Source organism: Achroia grisella, unplaced genomic scaffold, assembly GCF_030625045.1.
Source record: "Achroia grisella isolate CSIRO2021 unplaced genomic scaffold, CSIRO_AGI_Agris_v1 utg402, whole genome shotgun sequence".
NCBI lineage: Eukaryota > Metazoa > Arthropoda > Insecta > Lepidoptera > Pyralidae > Achroia > Achroia grisella.
Window position 1 is genome coordinate 7,287,267 of NW_026712841.1, and position 24,181 is coordinate 7,311,447.

The window sequence follows — 24,181 nt, forward strand, 5'->3', positions numbered from 1 at the left end:
ATTTATATTGAAAGGTTATATGGAAGCAATCATTTGGCAATACATACATTACGCATGATACAAGCGTCTCCTGCTAAAGTTTCACAATGCAACCAAAACCAAATATAATAAAAAAACAAATTACAAATTTAAAACGTTAGTTATTTAAAAAGAAAGTGGCAGCATATTAAAAGCTTAATTTTTAATATTAGTAACAGTTCAATGAAAATATATAAAAGTCATTCGCTTCTAAAGTAGTTTTTAAGTATCTACATAATCATTTATAAATATTGGAAATTGTTATCAAAATGGACAGTTAACTATGAAGGCTTTAGTAATGATCGCTCTTATTCCTTAAAACCCAATACACACCTACTTACCTTTATACCTTTTAACATACATTTGAATCTAATAATGATAATAAAAATATTTACGTCGCTAGGGGCGTTCCAGACTTTGTTTTGGTATTGATACACGAATATGTGTGTTAGTTTAATTTTAATTAATCGAGTGAGTTAAGAAGCCTAATACAAACACTCGGTAATAATCTATATATTCATTATTGTAGCGAAAACGCATAAACTGGTAGAGAAAGACGCTTTAATTTAACACAAGTATGTATGCCTTGTCAATTTTATTATTTTTCAACTGGCGAAGCCAATAATAGCGCCAATGCAAGTCCATGCATTTAGCATCGATTAATGGATGAAATAAATGCATTTTATCTTTCCATTAATTTTGTCAGATTGTTTTATTAATATAGATATCGAATTAAATAGTGATATGTGAATAAAATTGATCTATTTATTCTATTTATTTAAGTACGTTTCCAAATCACATTCTTCTAACATACGTTATTATTTACGTTGTATTTGTAATATTAAATATAAATTTATGAGACAGAAAATGATGCATCCATCTATAGTGGCGTATGTTTTTTACCCATACTTATATAAAGCAAATTGTTAAGTTATACCTAAGGGAAATTGTTACACTTTTTGAAAATTGATACATAATAATAAACATATCGACATACAATTCCATTCTATACGATTTATAACCTATATTATTATGTATTGTTACAAACCTTACTAATCCAACTCCAAAAGTAAAAAGGAACAAATGTATCGACGAGCACTTTATGGCTGCTATCTACTGGTCTCTGAAGCGTAAAGTTTTATACTTGTGCGTAATAACATATAAAGTACATGAAGTTACTTTGCGTACTTCAATCAAATTAAGCTCACTTCCATAGTAATAAATAAGGAAGAACTCTGGACATTTAATTTGTGCTGCGTATGAATTGCTGGATATATAAATTCAAAGGAGCACCTAAAATGTAAACGAATGGCTCTTTATTGTTTTTCGTACGATATCATATTACGTTTATAGGATAGGATATTCTTATAACTTACCATACAGTATAAAAGTGAACATCCACGAATTACATCAATGTTCGTAACTCGGTATGACGTTTATGTAACATTTAAATTTAAGCCGAATATATAGTAAACTGATAATGTATACAAAAGCTTTTTCCTTATTCCTTAGAAAATATTCGGTTTTACGCTCATATTAAATACAAACCTCGACTCCTTAGTGTCTCATATCAAACTTTCAATTATGTCTTATATACTCAATTTTACGAAAGTTTTATTAGCGCGTTTCAGGCTCCTGTGTTACACGTGCGCAGGACCAGGTTCATTCTCGTTGAAACTATGTCTAGCGACGACGTGTTTCCCTAAATCTGCTATATCTTGATGGTCTCCATGGGCTGCGAGGTCGAAGTCGGAGCCAGAGAGGGAAGCTATGTGGTTCCAGTTGGAATCTGTTGTTTCTTCGGCTAATTCAGGAATAATAAAAATAGCGTTAATATCTGTCGTATTAAACATTTTAGCTAATGAAGGCAAGAAAGATAGTAAAATTTTAAAACTGTTGTTAATACTGACCTACGTTCAATTAAAATTTACTGAATTAATAATATTATACAAACTCATTACAATTATTTTATCAAATTTCAATTAACCAATTACAGATTTCAAAAATAATTAATGAAAAGAATATTTATACCACATTGAAACATAAGACAATAGTTGTATAAGATTAGTCTCTTTGCCTTCGTACCGTTAAAATGATTGCTAAATTGGAAATTCATATTTAATGCAATACCATTTGTAAAAATACATCGAGCAAATGGCCTACATAAGTTAACAAAGGTTTATAAAAATAAGCTATATAATTTTTAAAGCTTCAATCTTCAATGCAATGCAACTTGTCAAGCCAATAATTTATTTTGTTAAATCTATTGTTAAGTTAGTGACATAAGCTGGCGTCTTTGTCATAATTAAACACCACAACAGTAACACGAACTGACTTTTTTTTTTGACAAAATTGCATTAACATTCGATAACTAACAGTAAATTTTGTTAAAAATTTTAAAAAATACTCTATATATTCTATGTTATGACATAGACACAAAAGAAATAGAGTTGCAATCTCCTTAATTAAATTGAACAGAGTTTTTTTTTATATTTTTATTTCTAAGTTCATATCACTGTTGCGAGTTTCGTCATAATATTTTTTATATCTTATTAGGCAAGTTAATATTGTTTACTTCAAAATCTATCTACGAATTGCGTTAGTTTTCGTTATAGAAATTCAAAATGCATTAATTATTAAGCAATATTGCATGCTTGCATTATTTTGTTGGATTACCAAATGTTACTACTTTATGTATTGTGATGCGTGGTAAATTGTGTTTATTTGATATTTTTTATCTTACTTACGTTACGTACTTTTTTTTAAATGTGTATGTATATATTGTAAAAAAAATATATCGGAACAATATGTATCGTACGATACAATATAACGTATTTACGGTACAGTATAATTACGGTTTAATACAAAATTATTAATCTTACACTTACATAATATTAACATATTTGAATATTATCATTAAAATCATTAAAATTTTAAATTAACTGTAATTTCTCCATAAGTTAAAAAATAATATTTTAAATACGTGTAAATATGAATAAGTTTTAGTTCGATTATATATTTATATTTTTATTAATGAATTATCATACTTTAAACTTATTAAATGCATTTTGATTTTCGGTGATATATTTTGTGATTATAACAAACTAAAAACATGTGTGCCTACTTGTACTTGTAATGTGTTTATCAAATAATCCTACAAGTGATTTATGATTGCAACTGACACCACTGTGTATTATTGGAAGCCGGCAGAAGATATATCCCAGGAGCAGTAAAACACTATATATAATTGGAAACGAGCGCAACAATACAGTTGTACAATGTAAAACAATCCTTAATACAAAGTAGAGTTCACTGCTGTAAACTCAGTCGAGACAGAAAACATGACAATTATATAATACCAGTGGCACTCAATGAGGAAGTAGCCATTATTATTGCTAAAAGTTGCATATAGATGGCGTGATTGGTATCGATGGAATTCTTCATAGTTTTGCAAACGTTTTAAAAAACAAAACTGTGTTTTCAAAAATGTTTAATCAATTTTTAAAAAGTTATATATACATGTTAAAATGAAATAATGCGTTTAGAAAAGTAATTTTCATATATTTACTCATTTTGTTATTTTCCAGTACTTAATTACACTTTAATCAGTGCTAATATGGGGCTCAATGTTTTCAAAATGCTTTCATAGATGGCATTGTCGTCATTTGTATCGGCCTAATTAAATGTCTTTTTTATATTTTCCAATAATAAGCACTTAATATATTATTATTGTAAATTAAACATATAAAAATTTTTTAAGTAAATTAAAAATAGCCGAACAAGCAAGTAATAATATTTCCAATAATACTTATGTATGAAGTGTTGTCATATTATAAATAAATACATGTATTATCGATTTTTTTTAATAATCGATAACAGGATTTTATTACGCATTATTCGATGATGCTTTTAATGAGTCGTTGTGAACAGTAATTTTTCATTATTTTGTATTATAGCAGTGTTCCGTTTCAAAGAACGGAATATAGTAGTACATTATTAGTGTCGTTGGTTATTTGCATTTGTACTGAAAAATCGATTACATAATAATTTAAAATATCGAGTACGAATCGTAGTTGTCTTCGAATACTGGCAACTGGTAAGATTAAATTAGTATTTAAAAAAAAGAGAGAAATCGATCCTAATTCGAATATCATAAAGTTGATTTTCCTTTCTCATTAATATCATAGCAGTTTGTTTTTAACTTGCGTATGACTCTGTGGTATGATGTTTAACGTGTATTGTTATTGTACGGTGCATACATTTCAAAAATTATATTTTAATGTAGGTACATACATTACTTTCATACATTTCAAAAATTATATTTTAATGTAGGTACATACATTTCTTTCATACATTTCATACATGTCAAAAATTATCTTTTAATGTAGGTACATACATTTCTTTCATACATTTCATACATTTCAAAAATGAACTTTTTATGTAGGTACATACATTTTTTTCATACATCTCATACATTTCAAAAATTATATTTTAATGTAGGTACATACATTTCATAAATGTCAAAAATTATCTTCTAATGTAGGTACATACATACATTTCTTTCATACATTTCATACATTTCAAAAATTATATTTTAATGTAGGTACATACATTTCATACATGTCAAAAATTATCTTTTAATGTAGGTACATACATTACTTTCATACATTTCAAAAATTATATTTTAATGTAGGTACATACATTTCTTTCATACATTTCATACATGTCAAAAAGTATCTTTTAATGTAGGTACATAACACCCCATGTCAGACCCCTTGTATTTGGAAGAAACTTAAAAATAATGCCAAAAATATTAGATGAATATATTTTTAATACGAATATTGTTTTATTTTTGTTCATCAACTTTATCCCTCACTAACAATACTAGTAGTAGTACATAACCTGGTTTATACCGCTAAAGATATTGAAAGATATACGAGTAATTCAGAATGTTTGGCGTGAAAGCGAGACAAATAGACAGACTGAGTTACTTTAGCATTTATAATATTTTCAAGAATATCGCTATTAAAAATAGGGGTTGGTGAAAGACGGGTGAAAATTTAGGCGTGTATGTATTTTCAATGTAACATTATAAATAAAAAAAAAATTGTCCATAATACAAAAAAATATTTTTTCGGGGTAGGCCACCCCTATGACTTAGGGGTATAAAAAATAGATAACAACCCTACCTCAGACCTGGCAAGTATACATATCAATTTTCATCATGGGAGAAATATGGCAACTAACACTGTGATACAAAATTTATATATTGTAATACACTACCTCTAAGTAGATATATATATATAGCGGCGCACCCGCCGGTAGCCTCGCGCTGTTGGCTCGTTGCTAAGCAACGGATACCCCGGTAGCGGTTGGGCAACGGGAGGCCGGCGGCAGTTGGTCGTTGAATACCGCACGCAGCGCAATAGTCTTACAACTTATTTTAATTATTTTTATGACGATCCAACAATATAAGATATAGCGGAATTCTCATTAGGTAAAAGAGGGGTACATCGTAGAATACATGAGGTATATACCAGTAAATTAATTGTAGCTAAAATCAGTCTCATACATATAACGATTGAAATAAAAAAACGTATAGCCCGATTTTGATACGTACGAGTATAAACGTATCAAAGTCAGGCTATACGTATAGCGCAGACGCGTTACAACATATCAAAAAAATAGGCATGGAATGTAAAATAAACCATAACATAATAGGTATATACATTGGCACATAAGCCATATCTGCAGTGTCGGCTAACGATATTATACCTACACATTTACATTGAATCTTGAATCGTCCCTAATGATGTACACGATACAGTAACCTACATATCTATTATATACATATCTTTGCAAAACAGATGTCATGTAGCTGAATTGACTGCCATCTATTTTCATGCTTTGTTACTAAGCACCCACTAGTAATCCGAACTGCTTCAGATCTAGCGACATCTAGCGGCTACGGCGGCGAAATAAAATAGCCCGAAGAATAGCCCGAGTTAGGAAGGAACCATTTTCTTGTATGGGATGGGGTATCTGTATGTAATATTATGTTATCTGTGATAATACTAACAAATATACTTTCATAATCACCTTATTATAAGTCTGCGTATAAAAGTTTGATGAGCGTTATTGTGAAGTATATAATACTTGTGACGTAAAAACAAATCCATTCCGTATTAATATAACATTAAGGATTATTGTGCATTAAACTCGCTGGGCGCTCGGCCAGTCGTATAGAGTGCTGTCTATTTATTTCTATCTGATTACTTCATAACAAGGAACAAAGAAACCATTTGGCTATTTATAATAACTTGAAACATTAACGCTAATATATTTATTATATATGAAACTTTAATATCAGCATATTGTTGCGGTTATGTCGCGTATATATATATATATAAATATATATATATTTAACTGAAGCTATTTGGACGATAGTTTAGTGTTATTGTATATATATATATATATATATATATATAAACTATGGAATTACCAGTTATACTGCCATCAAGTATTATTGTTTCTATGGATTTACAAGTGTATAACCTAGCGCCCCCTGCCGGCTCCATGCATGTACTGTGAAAGTGTTTGCACCCAAACCATAATCCAATCATGCTATTATTGATAAAATCATTTCAAAATCACTCACATAGCGGCCGTTTCTGTATACAGCGCACCTGCTTAGTACTTAATAATACTTAACATAAGCTCGGCATCGTAAATATATAGCCGTACGAAAACATCCATGATATATCTCTAGAATATTAAATCTAACCAAAGTACAATAGTATATATATTATAAAATAAACTCAATAATATGTTAAGTATATGTAGTTCTAAAACATATCACGCCGACGCCATATAAATGGGATAAGAAGAAGCAAATGAGGATGATATTGTTCTACAAAATAAATTAATCATCTATTACAACCTGAGAGAATATTATTAATAAGAATAATAGCGCTGTCCCTTAAGAAACCTAAATATAAAGAACCCTTCTTGAAAAACACATGGTGTAGTCTCGTGAGAAAACCTCAACGGGATTATAAGTTAATGTATTCAATAGTACAATGGAGTATTAATACTTTGAACAATTCAATCTATTATCCATTACTAAGAGCAAAAAGATTTACTGTAATTTTATTTTTAGTATTTATACATAGTAATCGTAGTTTAATTTTTATTATAAATAAATATCATGGACGTTGTCGCAGGCTTCAAAGACTGCATTCTGCGTGTACGGTACAATATTTCCTTATATTAATAAATGTATACTTAAACAATACTACGGACCTCAGTTCCCGACTACGTCTATTCAAAAAACATGTCTATATATGTCTACATATGTATTCACTATAATTTCTGCGATCTTAAACAATCAGCTCTGTATAACATTACGAAAGAAACAGTAAAAAACAGTAAAATGGTTGGGATAAGTGCACCAACTCTTGGCCTATAATCTTTATTTTTATGAAAATTATCAGACGACTATCTTTCAGCCTAACTAACCAGCTAATCCACATTTTAATTTAATAATAAGCTTGATTAATTATTGATTAATAACAAACATTTTGTGCACTAAGAGGATTTGATTAATTTTTATCCCCAAGAAGAAAAGATTATCCTCTCATCAGCTAAGGAGCCAATTATTGGACTCGGACACTATAGCCGCATCTGTGAGAGATTTTGTTATCACAGATGGAGCTTTAACGTCATTTTTACAGCTAACAGTTAAAAAGTTATTCTATTTTTTTTTAATGAACTATCATGGTTTTTATGACTTTATTAGTCCTTTCTATTGTATCCTTCTCTTAGGCCACCAGCGTATACCATAAGCCCAGAAGTCATCCATAAAAAAGAATACAAGTTACTTTTTTATACCCAATATATTGAGCGCACCAATTTTTATAATTTAGAGCGCGGCACACAAAATATGCAGCTAAATATTCAGCAGTGATTTTAAGCTGCTCTAAGCTTGGCATAAATTAAAGCATACAGTACCATAACCTCGTTCTATCTACTAATGATTGTGTGTTGGCGAAATTATCTATCTGTACATTGTAAATTGATGTATAAATATTTTATTGTAATAAATACATCATCACATATTAATAATTATCATATTTTCATCAACACACCTGAACTAGCAAGCTTCCTACCACAGAGCCTTTTATTATTCATTTAAAAATATGTTCATGTATATAAGTATGTATAATACATGTAAATATAACAAGTTGAAACTGGAAATTTCAAATATAAAACATAATATTATAACATTTAACGTATATGTATCTAATATCACATTATTCAATCGTGTGGTAGGAACTCTATTTCAATGTTAATTTGGCCACACAACTTGACTTAGCTGAATTTATTTACAGTTTCCTACCAAATCTATAGCAACACATTGTAAAAAATTTATAAAATAATAACACAGTTTAAATAATTTAGTTAATTATCACCGATATACTCATGTATCGCACACACACAATACAGTCTTCATGACGTTTTCAGCTCACTGGCTAGTATTGTAAGAGACAGAACATGTTCAAACATGTTCAATAATGAATTACTTCTACTGTTAAAAATACTCGCAACCACTCTACATATGCATAATTCCCCTTCACATGTAAAACTGCTTATTTAAGATACTTGAGAATGTAAGTAACCGAATAAATAACTTACGATAAACTTATATACTTCATACATCTTTTAATTTTTAATTTATCGTAAATTATTTGCGTGTTCATATTTCCTTTATTTATCCAAACTAACCTCAAGAGCAGATAAATAAAATTTTTAGGCATTCACTAAGTTTTCCTTAATTTTCCCACGTGAAAACATCACTGCAGGCGACATGGCAAAAGACCCATCCAACATAACGCGGCATAATCCAGTGAACCGAAAACGGTGTTAGTAAATCAGTATAAGAAGCGAGTGCAGCCTACCGTAACCGTTAGCTATACGGGCGTGGAGGTGGCCACACCTGCGGCGGCGGCCCCCGCGACCCCCACGGCGGCGGCGACCCCCGTGGCCCCCACGACGCGCGCCCGCGCGACCCCCCCGGGGCCCTCCGCACACAGCCCGGGCCCCAGCGACCGCGACCGCGTCTCGTCCATTATGAACGAGTTGATCACGTACGCCTCCCGCCGGATACGATCTCGGAGCTCGCTGGACATGTCCGGGATGGCCCAGCGGACGATGATCATCACTAGAGCCACTACGTTCTGATGATGAAGAGGACATTCATATTATGACATCTTGGTGAAGTTACGAGCCATTCGTTATCAAATATAATCTATTATTTTTATTATATTATAGTAGTACTTGAATAAATAACACAGAAGATAAGACCACCTTTTATACCACATTACTTCTATTTATATTCTTTATAATTTACTTCTACCACAAAAAATAGTAAATAAATATATAGATAAAACTAAAGTATTACCTCAAAAACAACTATGAATGCCAATCTGGCACCCATGACATGCCAGTACCAATTGCTGCGCTCGTAATCGTCGCCTTCCTTGTAATACCAGTAGCCGGGGTAACTGTAAACAAACCATAAGAGTAATTAAGGTTTTTGGTGATTATTTCTTTCGATTACTTTTTTCGTATGTATTCGCCATGATGAGCCAACTGACCCGACTTCATGCTCATTGTATCTGCTCCACTGCCCTACCAGCGTAAGTTGTTACCGCAGGCAGGATCATTCATTAAAAAATACAGCGAATACAGAGACCACCAGCACATGCTATTACATTACTTCAATCAGCAACTAATAGGACCAGTCCCAACAAGAAAAACCCGTTCACGAATATGAAATAGAAATAGAAATTATTTTTATTCAAATAAACTTAATAGGCAATATTAAATATTAAAATAAGCAGTTACTGATATTTTTTTTATTCTACCACTCATTCGGAACGCAAACTTATCACAAGAAAAACGAATAGGAAACTTGCGTGTTGTTCTTTTAAATAAATGTTATTCAGAATTATATTTTTAAGAATTTTGTGTAATTGAAACTGTCAAGTAGCAAAATTGACATATATTTATGAATACTCGAGTAACAAAATAAATCTTAGTTATCAGAGCAAACCAGTCCTAACAAGCAGCATCCGTTCACGAATATGACAGCCCTCAACCACATTTTAGGGACCCCAATGTCCCGTTCCACCATGCCACCGCCTGCCTGGACATTTAAGTGAGCATGATTGACTCTAGACTATTATATCTATGAGACTATACCTGCAAACTTCTTCTTTGTAGGTGGACTTCAGCGGCTTGTACGTTTCTAGCACGGTTATATTGAAATCGGCTAGCGTGTAGTTCACGTAGTTATTCAAGTTACTCTCCATCGCAAACTGGTACACCAGACGCGGGATGAAATCCGATGTGAACGCTATTATGAAACCCTAAAACAATAAAATGCCTTAAGAAACACGAACTTCTTAGTATTCAATGGATTCACTGTGTGAATAGCACTACGGATATCATGTTATCATGAGACACCTGTGATACCACTTATTCGTTGTGGAAAGAGGATTGGTAACAATGTAAAATGTCTGGTTGACTTCCACGCGGTTCCACCTGGAAACCTTCGTGATAATTGCCAGTGAATTTGTCCTTATGTTCACCTTATCATCCTCTACTGTCTAGCGCGTACTCGGTGCCTAGCTAACGTATACCGTTAGTGCAGGCGCATGCAACATTTCATTATCATCTATTTAAAAAAAAAAGCACTTATACGGTATCATCTTTGGGGACTAACATGATAATGTATGAGTCACATCTTACGAAACCCATCTTAGGCTTGGCGGCTGGAATAATTGAGAATCAACTTGTGTTTCCCAAATTTTTTAGAACCATGCCAGCTTAGCCTTTCTAAAATTCTTATAACACCTAGGTTTTAGGAAGAATTCACTGGGAAATGTTTTACGAAACAATAAATTTTCAATACAATGGAAAATTGAAATTCAAATTCCATATAATTTTAATAAAGTGTCCAATTTTCCCATTGCCCCTCTTAAGAATCAAAGTGCGTGGTCTCCACGTTGGAAAACACTGGTCTATATCGAGTAAACGTGGGTGTGATGGGTCAACTTACATTGGTGATGACACTGAGCTTCCCGATAGAGTCGAGGATGCGGTACCAGACGCCGATGTCGTTGACCCGCTGCGGCACCGGGCGGCGGTAGCACGATAGGAACTTCTTCGCGTCCAGCCGCATCTCGAGGATGTTGTTGATGAGGGCGAACAACGGCGCCAGTGGGAATGCAGACACGAAGATCGTCACGAACCCGTATTGTAGCACTGCCGATACGTAACTACAGTTAAGTTCGGGTGTAGCATTTCTAAAGAGGCACACATTTTATGTAGATAGATAGAATAGAGTGGAGTAGTATAGAGTGGAGTGGAGTGGAATAGAAGTGAAAATTAATATAAAACAATGTTTAGAATCTTTGTCCTCTTTCAAAACTCCTGACAGCGTTTGTCTGCAGGCACGTAATTCGGTCTTATTTACTAAGTAGATATGTTTTTTAGAAAGTATTTCAATGTACATACCAAATACTGTATTCCGCTTACTTATATTATACAATACTTATATATTCTATTCTAGTAATTCTAGTATATTTTTTTAAATAAACAAATTTTAGTAAGGACTCCTGTTTATATCTAGCAATAGATATACCCCAAGTTAGGGATAATGTAAAATCCTAGTGAAATATTTTTTGTATTTGGTCCAGTAGTTTTTGCGTTATTAACATACATATCTTTGTCATTTCTATTATCAGTGTAGAATACATTATCAACAAGTTTAGTGTTGGCAGTAGTAATTACAAGTCAACTTACCCATTTCCAAATATTCTGGAAACAATCCCATGTTACCAAAATCGACTAGTTTGAAATCTTTTACCCACTGCAATGGACTTTTTATTCTGAAAATATAATTTTAAACATCTTATAGCATTATTAAAATTAACGTTCACAATTGACAAAGAGAACTATAAACACACAGATAAAAACTATATACAGAGAATGTATAATCTATAATTTTTATTGGTTTCTTTTCTCTCTAACCATTGTTTTGTTCATAGTATCAAAAACTATAAACAATTCATCACAATTTTAGTCTTACTAAATATGTAGTTAGTCGTCCTAACAGGGTATAAAAGTAGGCTCACATAATAATGACGGATTTCCACCTAGCCTACTATAAGTAGCAAAAATATTCTATACGAACTTATTTGTACTTTCAAATTATTCATTCCTTCGAATAATAATGTAACCCTTTAAGTACTCGGTGGTCTAGCGATTCAGCACATCGCTTTAGTTTCGATGGTGGCGGGTTCGATTCCTTGCACGACACAAACATTTGTATTCATGAGTATAATTATTTGTATCGGTCTGGGTGTTTTCTATGTATTTTATGCATGTATTTTCAAAAAGTATATATTATATCTAATTATTTATACCAGTACCCATAACACAAGCTCTTCTTACTGTGAGAGTAGATAGCGCTGTGTAAATGTTCCAGGGTTATTTATTTATTACTTATTTAAGTAATATAAACAATTAGTTTATTCATCCTCCTTTCGACCAGAGAGATGCTTTGCATAAAATCATCAGAATAATGTGGGGTAAAACATTTGTACAAACAAGTCTAGAGTACAACTATATGAACTCACGTGTTTTTTCTGCCTATAGTGCGTATGATGTACAACCACTTGAGTAGGTACGGCATCAACATCTCCACTATGGTATTGATGAACTGCTTACCCACCATTATGATGGCAAGCTGAATGGACAGCTCCAGGAAACATCCACCAGGAGCACACTGAAAACAACTGACTGTTTAAATATCTAATTTATCCTAGAGATACATAAAACTAGAAACGCAATTATATTATTTTTAGATAATCAGTGTTTATAGCAATAAACAACACCATGGACAGTGTAGTATATCTTATGCACTGCAATTCCAAAGGACTGAAATACTACACCCCACACATAGTAATTCATTACCATGGGAAAAAATCAAAACATCGACTGCAAAAAATAAAAATAAATTAACCAAATATGTATTTGATAGAGGTTTTAAAAACGTACAACTTGTTGAAAATCATATACTCCTTAAAAGGTATACATACTACTTTTATACAGTATATTTAATTAAGGCTGTAAATTAAAGAATATAATCTAAAAGAGTCTTGGAATAATTGCAGTGGCAAAATACAATGAAAGCAAGTAGGACAAAAATTTGGTCCAAAGAATTTAGGAAATATATTATATCAGATGTAAACAGAAAAATAGGAATGCCATTATTTTAAAAGGTTTGAGTTAGGCCAGGAAGATGCCTATCTATGATGTACAGTCGAATAAAAAAAACCAACTTAAGAAAGAATTACAAAAATTACAAAAATAATTTCAATAAAATAAGTAGATCTCATAATACCTCCTCTTGTCTATGTCCAAAGAAACGCACGTAGTCTCCGGGACGGCCGACGTATTTCCCTTTAAAGAACGCGATGTAGAATATAGACGCGTAATAGTTGACGAACTGCAGTAGGTATATCTTGAGCGTTAGCGAGTCGTCGAACTCCGTCTGCGTTCGAAGTAGTTCCTTCTCGGTGAGCCATTCCGCTAAGTACTGGTATATCTGTCATCATGAAACAGTATATTGACATTATTTAAAGAAGTTAGCAGTTATTCACTTCCTTTGTAATATCTTCTTTCGATCAAATGATTTCAACCGTTGCGACGACTTTTTAAATATTCTTTTATGCAACATAATAGGAGCAGAATAGGTGTAACTTAGTCTGGGTTTGTTTTTTATTTTAAATATTGTACATATATAAAAAAAAACTCACATTAACACAACAAGTCGTACTGATATATACATACAATACACCCAGACAATACAAACAATCGTAACATCTTGAATACAAATATTACTATAATGCGAGGAATCGAACCCACGACCATCTAAAGTAAAACAGTGTGCTAAACCACAAAGGCCGTCAACCACAACAATCATTAAACTACTTACATAATTGAGCAGACATATAAGTACGAGGTTGATGCAGGCGGCGGTGGCCGTGGTGAACATGATAGGGTTGGAGGTGATGAGCACGTTGGAGTTGTGTCGGAGCACTGTGGCGCCCAGCAGCGACATGCGGTAGAGCACCACGCCCAGCACGGTGGCCAGCGCCATCAGCACCAGCAGCGCTACCACGCTGAACGACATCAACGTCGCCGGCAGACGCATGCGCCAGAACGGTACCATCGGCTCGCGCTCCCCCGTCACCACGTTCAACTGTTTATCACCAGTCATATGTCAATAAACTACATCAGAGTCGCCAACGTATTTTTTAATTAACAAATAATATATTATTATCTTAAAAAAATATATTTATTAATTAATAAATAAGTTAAAATAATATTCATTCAATTTGTGAAACTTTAATTATGATTGGTCAGTCATATTAACGCATTTGTAATGACGTATAATCAAACTAGTAAAATGAAACATTCAATAGATTTAATACGATTATTGATTTTGTGATCATAAAGCTTTATGATCATGACTGGACCGTCTATGTGTGAAGTGGTGGTGAATATCAAAGTTTGTTATAAATATTGATATTTGTTTAATATGTTTGTATTAAAAAGAATATTAAAAGAGGGCCCTTAAAAAATCTGTTTATCAATATGCTATAGATAATTTTGTAAGTGCTATCTTTTCAATAATGTGCAGATTGTACCTGGGTGCGCTTAACGTGTGCAAGCCGCGCAAGGTACTGCGGGCGCGGGTGTTCCTCGTACACGTCGAAGCCGGTGAGATCCCAGCGGTGCGTCATCTCTGCCGAATACCGCTTCCACATTTCTAAGAAGCAAGCCGCTACGAAAGATGTTATTATTAATAATAATAATTGCTGTTCTCAATTAATAATACACAGGAGTTCAAGAAAGAAGAGAAGAATAAATTAGTGCTAGTTGGTAGTTCGTATTCACACATTTCGAACTAAAAATGTAAACGTACAACGAATATTTACAAGAGCAACGTGCAAGTTTCTTGCTCATTCTTCTTGTGATAAGACAGCTTTCCGAATGAGCGGTAGGTTAAAAGTACTACTACTATTCAAAAGTGCTTAAATTAAATGATTATCTATTCTATTCTATTCTGAAGTGATCACAATTTGTAATTTAAGCAAAGCGTGCATAGTCCCTCTGGTGATCTCCAGTATGTGTGTAATACTAACGAACCTACAACACAGCCTGCGTGTCTTAAATCTACCGCCGAATACATATATCGCAATGCAAAAAGCAGCAATATTAAATACATGACGTATCGTGCGTAATTTTTTACAGGACCATATAAAATATAGGAAACAATTAATTAAAGAAAAGAATTGGTCAGTATGACCAATTCTTAGGTATAAAACCAAAGAATTTCGAGAATATAAAATTTTTGTATATATATTTTATTTCTGTATATTATCTCAAATAATTAACCGTTCTGTTTTGACGTATTATTACGTATTACGTATTATTAGTACTTACCCCAGAAACTCATAAATACAGCAAAGAAGACCGTGGTGGAGTTATCGAAGAGGTAGGTGATCCGAGACTGGAGACAGGTGTCTTTGAGGTCCCAATAGTCGCAGAAGTAATCGCACAGCGGACACATTTTGATCGTTGAATTATAGTTGCATACTTGTTCACTGAAATTATCGGTCTCCTTAGAAATTCTTATTTATGGGCAGGTATATGATGTAATAAGGAGTAACTAAGGCTACCTTTATTGTAGAAAATGATTTATTTTAGAAAAATAAAGTATTGTTGTAAAATTCCACGCGGACGAAGTCGCGCGTACAGCTAGTTATATAATATAACTCTAATATAATATTACATATATAGTAGATATAATAGAATGGAGAACTATTCTATTCTATTCTATACGATATGATTTGTCGTAACTTCTGTTGGTTGCTTACCTCGGTTGGTTAGAATATACCGTAACGGCGGAATATATTACGCAAATGAGACCGACTAGAGACGCCGGGATCAACATGTGAGTGTAGAAACCCAGCCACGCGAAGTACAAACCTGCACCACAAATGCACACACATGAAATTCAATTTTTTTTTTAATCTGTACCAGTTTGATTGTAATAGATAATTATATAAATAGTTTTTATACTAAATTATATCTCTTAAAAAGATCCTTATTGTTATATTAGATTTACAGATTAACAATTCAGAGGCAGAATATAGAACAATAATTTTGGTATACGTCATCCTTTCACGGGCTCTTGAAGATCTAATCTTGTATACTTATTTGACTAATTCTGAACCATAAGAATTTATTGATAAATGCTGAAAAGAGCCAACTTTGTTAAAAACCAGTTAATAAACTTTATTTTTAGATTTTCTTAAAACGCTTTTAGCAAATTTATAATTAGTAATTCGTTCAGAATTCATTTAATATTCAGTATATATTCAATTGAGATTCTTTACAGTACATTCAGAGAAAGCAGAGCAGTAAAATCTTCTTATCACATGTCTTGTTTCGTACAAATTCCCCACTCCTTTCATGTATATTTAACTTTTAATTCCAGGACATTGTACTACAACGCTAGATAGCTGAAAGAAATTACTTACCGATCTTAACACCGAAATAATCCTTAACATAATCCAATGGCTGATATTTGATACATTTGGAGACGCTCGCCCACTCTTTATACAGCAGGTGCCTCATGGAACCGGGTGTTTTGAGATCGCCCTGTATGTAGATTAAAAATAAGATATCGAATATATGATTGAAAATAATCAAAACACTTGCCGGGTAGGGTTGATTTTATAACATCCACTTTGAGATAGTATGTCGTAGAATTCATGAATTTACAGCCAAGAAGTTAAAATTCATCTACCCTGTAGAAGTTATTAACAATTTTAAACTTCTGCTTTGGTTTTTTAAGTTACGATTCATCATCATCATCAGCTCACTGCAGTCCACTGCTGGACATTGACCTCTCCCAAGGCACGCCACTGGGCACGATCTTCAGTTCTTCTCTTTCAGTTACTACCCGCAACCCTACGTATGTCGGCGCTCCACCTAGCTGCAGGGCGTCCTACACTACGTTTGTCAATTCGCGGTCTCCACTCTAGAACACGTCTACTCCTATAGGTTACATTACTAAATACTTGTTCTTTATTGGTCCGTCTCTATTCCATGCGGACGAAGTCGCGGGTACAGCTAGTTATATATTATATATGACTAGCTGTGCCCGCTACAGTGGTGAGGTGATAAAAACCGAATACATACATCATGCAGTGGGTACGCCGCGCTGTATGTGGAGTTGGATATGAGTCGGGTGATGCCGAAAGCGAAGTCGTCATTGCTGGCTGAGGAGAACTTCTTTCTGTCAAGTATGAACTGCACAATACGCGAACGGATCGACGGCGTCCAGAAACACTCCGCGGATGTATCGAATCTAGAAATAAAAAGCACACCGCTATACTTCTGGTGGTCGCGAGTTCAATTCTTCGCAAGATATAAACATTTGTATTCATCAGTGCGATTTTTTTGTATAAGTAATGTGTTTTATATGTATACATATGTTTGTAAGTATTTATGAGTTGTCTAGTACCCATAACACAGCTTTGGACTAGAAGCTCTGGGTATTATATTATTATTATTATTACAAATCTGAACACTGAATTTGGCAGTACATAACCGAGTCTTATAGGAGAAATTATTTGCATTAATCCACTATCAATAAATTGTAACACACACTAGCTACGCAGTTACTATACAGTATGTCAAAAAATTCGACGTTAAAAACATAAATGGACTGTATTACTATACTGGATGTCCCAAAAGTCGACCATATCAATATAAATAGACAGTATATAATCCGCTCATGAAATATTTAAAAATCGAATAGTCTTATTATCTTTCTCTACAGTTTTTTTTCTTCTATTTATCTCTGAAATCTTCCAGTATGTTGTATTTGTATAGTTATAGCTTTATTTATTTATATCTATATATATATGTCTATTTATTTGTTTAATTATTATAATTATAGTGTCTTGTGTGTGCCATCTACCTTTTCTGTGTAGGTTAGACATTTCTTCCAGGTTGTCTGTAAGAAATTGCTTATAGCAATAAGACTCTTCCTTAATTTTTATGCCTTCTGTTATTAATTTTCTATTTACTGTTTTTCTTATTGCATTTTATGTGCACAATAAAGAGTTCATTATTATTAATATATAATACATAAATATACTTACAAATATTCCTTATCCTTGGAGTATATAGCAGTGAGCCGGTGTTTCCTCTCCGGGAACAAATCCGGATCTACCCTGATCTTGGACATGACTCGCTCCCAGCACGCGTTTATATTATCGACCAAGCTGTTGGTCTTCTCGTGTACATCTTTCAATGCTGAGAACTGAAAATTCAACCTTAACATTTTAGACAATATGACTTGAAACAGTTCGTATCACATGATTTGGCACTTATCCAAACAAAGTTGTACTGTGCCACATTAATAAAATTGATTGGCAATGTATAAAAATAATGAAAACTGCGACAATGTCACTTTGACAAAGTATTAGTGTTAGATATTATTTCTCATTATTGTAACTTGAGCTGATTGCCATAGAACTAAATATTTAATATTTTTGTTATTCAGACAAAATATATCTATTTTAATCGTTCTACGATTATTTTCAGTTCCATATAAGTTTCTATTTTAATAGTATTTATTAGAACCTATTTTAATTTAAGTTAAGTACTTCGGTAATATTTTCTTAAGCAAACTATTTTTCAAGACATAAATAAATCAATTATTTATTTAACAATTACTTGTTATTGGTATTAATTATATTATAATATACCCTTTTCATGCAAAAAACCCAAAACCATTTTCCATTATATAATATCCTCAAAAGCATAAGCTAGCATGATTAGTTATTATTCATTTAATAATATATAAAATGGCTGAGCCAAGCCGAATTATTTAAAATCAAAGTAGCTAACTTAATAATTTGATGAAATGCCTCAATCATGAACCTTTGTATATGAAAAAACACCAGCATAGGAATTATAAAACCTTCTATGATAACCATTGCATATACCACTACTACATTCTAATCAATTATTTAATTTTTTTTTTCAATTTACGTTTTTTTTATATGATGTCATGTGACAATACCTTATGCATATACCACTTCTTCTATTCAATAATAACTATACATTTTTTATTTGTTAGTCAATTACTTCAATTTTTATATGTATATGAAATCTTATGTAGTTCTACACAATTACATTTTCTATTTAATAATTTCATTTTTATTTTGTTTCCTGTTTAGATAGAAAAATAGAAAAAATATATACGTAATAGATTACTATTACGTATATATTTTTTCTATATGATTTTTTTCACCCTATTATAGTTTTACACAAGTACATTTTTCTAATGTAGTTTTACATTACATCAAAAATATTAACCAGACATAACACCGAGAAACCAAAAGGAAGTGCGGAAGATGTGAGTTGTATTACAGGGATAATGCAGGTTATGTGCTAGGGATTGATATGAGTTTGACATGGCAATCAAAAAATAATCATGAAATTACATATTTATATGAAAACAAACCATAAACACCTTGAAGAAAATAATAACAATTTTACAAACCATTATGTATAGCTCTTTTTTGCAATTCGATAGCAAACCAACCAAATTAAACCTTATAATGGCCTAAGGTTGTAATTTGAAAGAACACAGGAATAGCACTTCATGCATCGAGTTCAATGGGCTGTTGCAATGGTTTCTTATTTTAAAGAAATTGAAATAAAAATAATAATTAATTGTGATTATGTATTTGACAGCTGCAGAAACACAGAATACAAAGGTTCGCAACTACAACTGATTAATAGACGGTACATAATCGCAAACTATTTGTCGATCTCTTTAAAATACGAAACGATTGCAAAAGCGTTTTTTTTAATCGAGCCCCAGGTGCTTAATATGTGACACCTTTGCTAACAATTCTCAGATTAAACTGATCAAAAACTATATTTTCTAATTTTGTTTGAATTATTTGAGTTGAGAGACAGTTGCAGTTACAAGCTAAGTATCTACGTTTGGCATGAATATTTTCAATTGTAATTGCAACTGACAGTATTCATACATAATCGTACTGTTATTTAATCTGTTTCAATGGTTAGCAACGGCGTCACATAATCCTGCCCCAAATTATGGATCGGTACAAACCAATTTGTAGGCCAGTGGACGAATATACAATTCCAAATTGAAATTTCACGACACAAATGTTTGAAATGTTGAACCGTTAAAGAATCCCAAGCGCCATTTTGTTAGTAAAGCGGCCATGCGTTGCGTCCACAACATTGGCATACCTTAGACATATACATGGCAGCATTCAGTATGGCATTCGTCCGCCCACCTTTTCTTATCTTACTGCATTCCTATGAACGTATACAAGACTATGTTACTGTGCCTCGTAACACACACGCGTGCCTACATATTACATGAGATTAAATGAAATATTGCTTATAACATTAATAGAAAAAACTGACATTTATTTATTTGGTTATTTCCATTCTATTTGAGAAATTATGTTAATAAAAATTGCCCCTATACCAGATTTAGTAATAATAATAAAAACCTATATACATATTACGCATCTCTAAACAAAGCGGAGTACTAAATAAGCAACAGAAACATTTATTTAAAGCTAGTGATGCCTAATTTAGGATAATTATTACTAAATCCGGCATGTATTTAGTAATAATTATCCTCTATGCAATATTTATCTATAGTCTAGTCTAGTCTGACTAATATGCTCTTTTGATGTGAATTGCAAATTCACACAGCAAAAATTATTGGAAATTCTTTAATGAGACTTTGCTCTCCTGCTTCTATTTTCTTTTATGAAACTAGAATGCCATCTATTAAGCAATAGATAACTTGTTAAATAATTAACTAAAAACAGATTTGAACTTTAAAGTTTTAGACATAAAGTTTATTTTGATAACAATAATAATGTTTACGATTCAACCCACACTCGCACCTGCAACTGACTTTTATTAGGCTTTGCTTTATAATGCAACTATCTTAACCATTTTTAAAGTTTTGGGGCAGAGAGGAAATTATTGACGAAATAAGACCCTGGCTCGAGTACCATAAGAGTAATAAATAACTACATGTCGAGTAATTCTATTAATGCAAATCAATATAAAATGTCAATAACGAATATTAAACAACTATTATGTATACACAATGCATTCTAGTAGAACTTCAACCAATTATCATTTCTCTATTACTAAAATCCTCTTTTAGAGTGCTTGAAAGGACAATATAATAAAATTATATGTAATCAAAAAAATTTACATTATTTCTTAAAAGCAATAGATAATATGTGATATTTGAAAATAATAGGCTGAAATTCAGTTAGAGTTTTACATCGCAAGATGGATCCATTGAAACGTATATTGCATTGTTGTATTGACAATTAAGATCTACAGACGACGGACAGTCCTCGCGTACTTTTAAAGATGTAACTTTTATAGATACACAAATATTTTTTTCATGAATTCATTTATTTATTAAATAAAAAATAAATCGCTCGAGGATTGACTGTCGTCTGCGCACATTTAAGGTTACAATTCTAAATGCATAAATGGATAACACATATTCATATCAGTGTGGATGGGACCTTATAAATTAAGGAAATGTTAACAGTAAACTGTCGATCATTTTCACAAATAATTAGAATATATATTTTGTGATTGATATGAACCAATAGAATGAAAAATGACAATAGTTGATTGACCGTTTTCATTCTACTGTGAACAATGTCAATATTTTATTGACAGTTTTCATTCTACTGTGAACAATGTCAATAGTTTATTGACAGTTTTTATTCTATTGTATACAATGTCAATATTTTATTGACCGTTTACATTCTATTGTAAACAATGTCAATATTTTATTGACCGTTTACATTCTATTGTAAACAATGTCAATATTTTATTGACCGTTTACATTCTATTGTAAACAATGTCAATATTTTATTGACCGTTTACATTCTATTGTAAACAATGTCAATATTTTATTGACCGTTTACATTCTATTGTAAACAATGTCAATATTTTATTGACCGTTTACATTCTATTGTAAACAATGTCAATATTTTATTGACCGTTTACATTCTATTGTAAACAATGTCAATATTTTATTGACCGTTTACATTCTATTGTAAACAATGTCAATATTTTATTGACCGTTTACATTCTATTGTAAACAATGTCAATATTTTATTGACCGTTTACATTCTATTGTAAACAATGTCAATATTTTATTGACCGTTTACATTCTATTGTAAACAATGTCAATATTTTATTAACCGTTTTCATTCTACTGTGAACAATGTCAATATTTTATTGACATTTTAAAGTTTTTATTACTTAAAATCAATTATAATAATAATCTATTTTATAATAAATGAACACTAAATACGAACTTTAAGTACACTAAGCTAATGAATATTAAATACGAACAACAACATATAACTGGTGGCATTAGTACCAAATGATAAGACTACATAATTATCGTCATTTTTATAATAAATCCAGGAGTGACAGCCAAAAAGTATTAAATATGTATATTTTTTTTCCCAAATGTTAAGAATCAACATATTAATATTGCTACGAACGAACAAAACGTTAAATTATAATATCGATATTTATATTTAAAAGTCGAATGTCGATAAATGGGGGAAGTGAATTGTTAGTAAAATGGACTAATGATCCCATTGCCAGCAATGTACCAGGTCAGGTTGACCTTCACGCGGTAATCCCTGGAAACCATCCTGATCAATTTCTGGTGAATTTACCACGGTAGGCTAAGTGTTCTGACCTCATGCTCATCTTATCACCCTCCAATGGTGTCCCGCCAGCGTAAACTATTAGCGCAGGCGGTTCGCCATTCCATTATCATCCATCAAAAAATGTCGATAAATATTTACCACATATTTAGAACTACAGTTCGAAAGTTATACAATGTATGTATACAATAATAAATAAATAAAAAATAAATATATGTTTGAAAAGCAACATTAACACGAATAAGGTCCTAAACTAGTCGCCGTACCTATATCATTTGGGGTCGGCGCAGTATGTTTTCCGTTCTCATTTCCCCTCTGTTGAGGGCATGTCATTCATAATTCAATGATTAATTTAATTCTTTCACGAATACATAGTACAGTCGACTTGATATTATTAATATTTATTTATTTCAGACTACTAATGATCCATATTATCCTAATAGGAAATAATAATTATAATATAAATTGTCAGTGGTCACAGTAAGTAAGTAAGCGCCGATACACCACCCGCTATTGACCATAGCAAAGATCAAGGATGATCAATATAATCTTACAAAATAAATTTTATTGTTACCATCCAAAATTATTATTATTTGCATGAAATTGTAATTTAAAGTAATACTAGATTTAACATCTACGTAGATACTACTTGAAACCTTTTTGGCAACTTTTGAATTGTATAAATATATAAACACTAAATTCATATACACATACATTTATAACATGTACTAAGTAGTTAATTACACTAAAATTAACAATACTATATAGTATCATCAAAATTGGTTTGTTTGTTTACAATAATTCGATTACTCTTTCAATGCTAAGATAAATTGAAATTTTTGGATCATTTTTAAATTGTTTGAAGCCGGCTGTACCTTGCGAATGTACACTATCAACTGTAAATAAGCGGTTAACAATCCGAAATCCAGCGATAATATCAATTAACTTCTCTTAAAAAAAGTTTCCAAAATATTACAATGTTTATAGGATAAGTATCTTAATAATCAATCTGAAAGTTTGACTGTTACGCTTTCATGATTAAACGTGTTAACCTATAATCATGAAATTTGACATAGTAGCATTTGGAATTGCGTAGGATGTATAATATACTTTTTATTCAGTTTTTTATAAAAATGATTACAAAGTTCAAGGTAGAAGCTACTTTGTACATATTAATAAATACATTTAGCTTTATTATTCAAACTTACTACTAAGTCAAAGAAAGTTTTCCA

General features: G+C 31.8%; 1 protein-coding gene across 1 annotated transcript in view; it reads right to left on the reverse strand.

Moving 5' to 3' along the window:
* Positions 1 to 854: 854 nt before the first annotated feature.
* The window catches only part of LOC131844254 (anoctamin-1-like), a 40,058-nt gene continuing 16,731 nt past the window's right edge, over positions 855 to 24,181 (reverse strand). Inside the window, exons 6-21 of the mRNA XM_059193088.1 lie at positions 20,461 to 20,529; positions 18,330 to 18,490; positions 17,362 to 17,530; positions 16,698 to 16,818; positions 16,032 to 16,143; positions 15,598 to 15,758; positions 14,799 to 14,935; positions 14,084 to 14,350; positions 13,490 to 13,693; positions 12,723 to 12,871; positions 11,887 to 11,972; positions 11,141 to 11,346; positions 10,282 to 10,448; positions 9,479 to 9,581; positions 9,014 to 9,254; positions 855 to 1,822 (exon numbers count right to left, since the gene is read on the reverse strand). Coding sequence (XP_059049071.1) covers positions 1,659 to 1,822; positions 9,014 to 9,254; positions 9,479 to 9,581; positions 10,282 to 10,448; positions 11,141 to 11,346; positions 11,887 to 11,972; positions 12,723 to 12,871; positions 13,490 to 13,693; positions 14,084 to 14,350; positions 14,799 to 14,935; positions 15,598 to 15,758; positions 16,032 to 16,143; positions 16,698 to 16,818; positions 17,362 to 17,530; positions 18,330 to 18,490; positions 20,461 to 20,529 — 2,517 coding nt within the window. The 3' untranslated portion in view covers positions 855 to 1,658. The remainder of the gene's footprint in view (positions 1,823 to 9,013; positions 9,255 to 9,478; positions 9,582 to 10,281; positions 10,449 to 11,140; positions 11,347 to 11,886; positions 11,973 to 12,722; positions 12,872 to 13,489; positions 13,694 to 14,083; positions 14,351 to 14,798; positions 14,936 to 15,597; positions 15,759 to 16,031; positions 16,144 to 16,697; positions 16,819 to 17,361; positions 17,531 to 18,329; positions 18,491 to 20,460; positions 20,530 to 24,181) is intronic.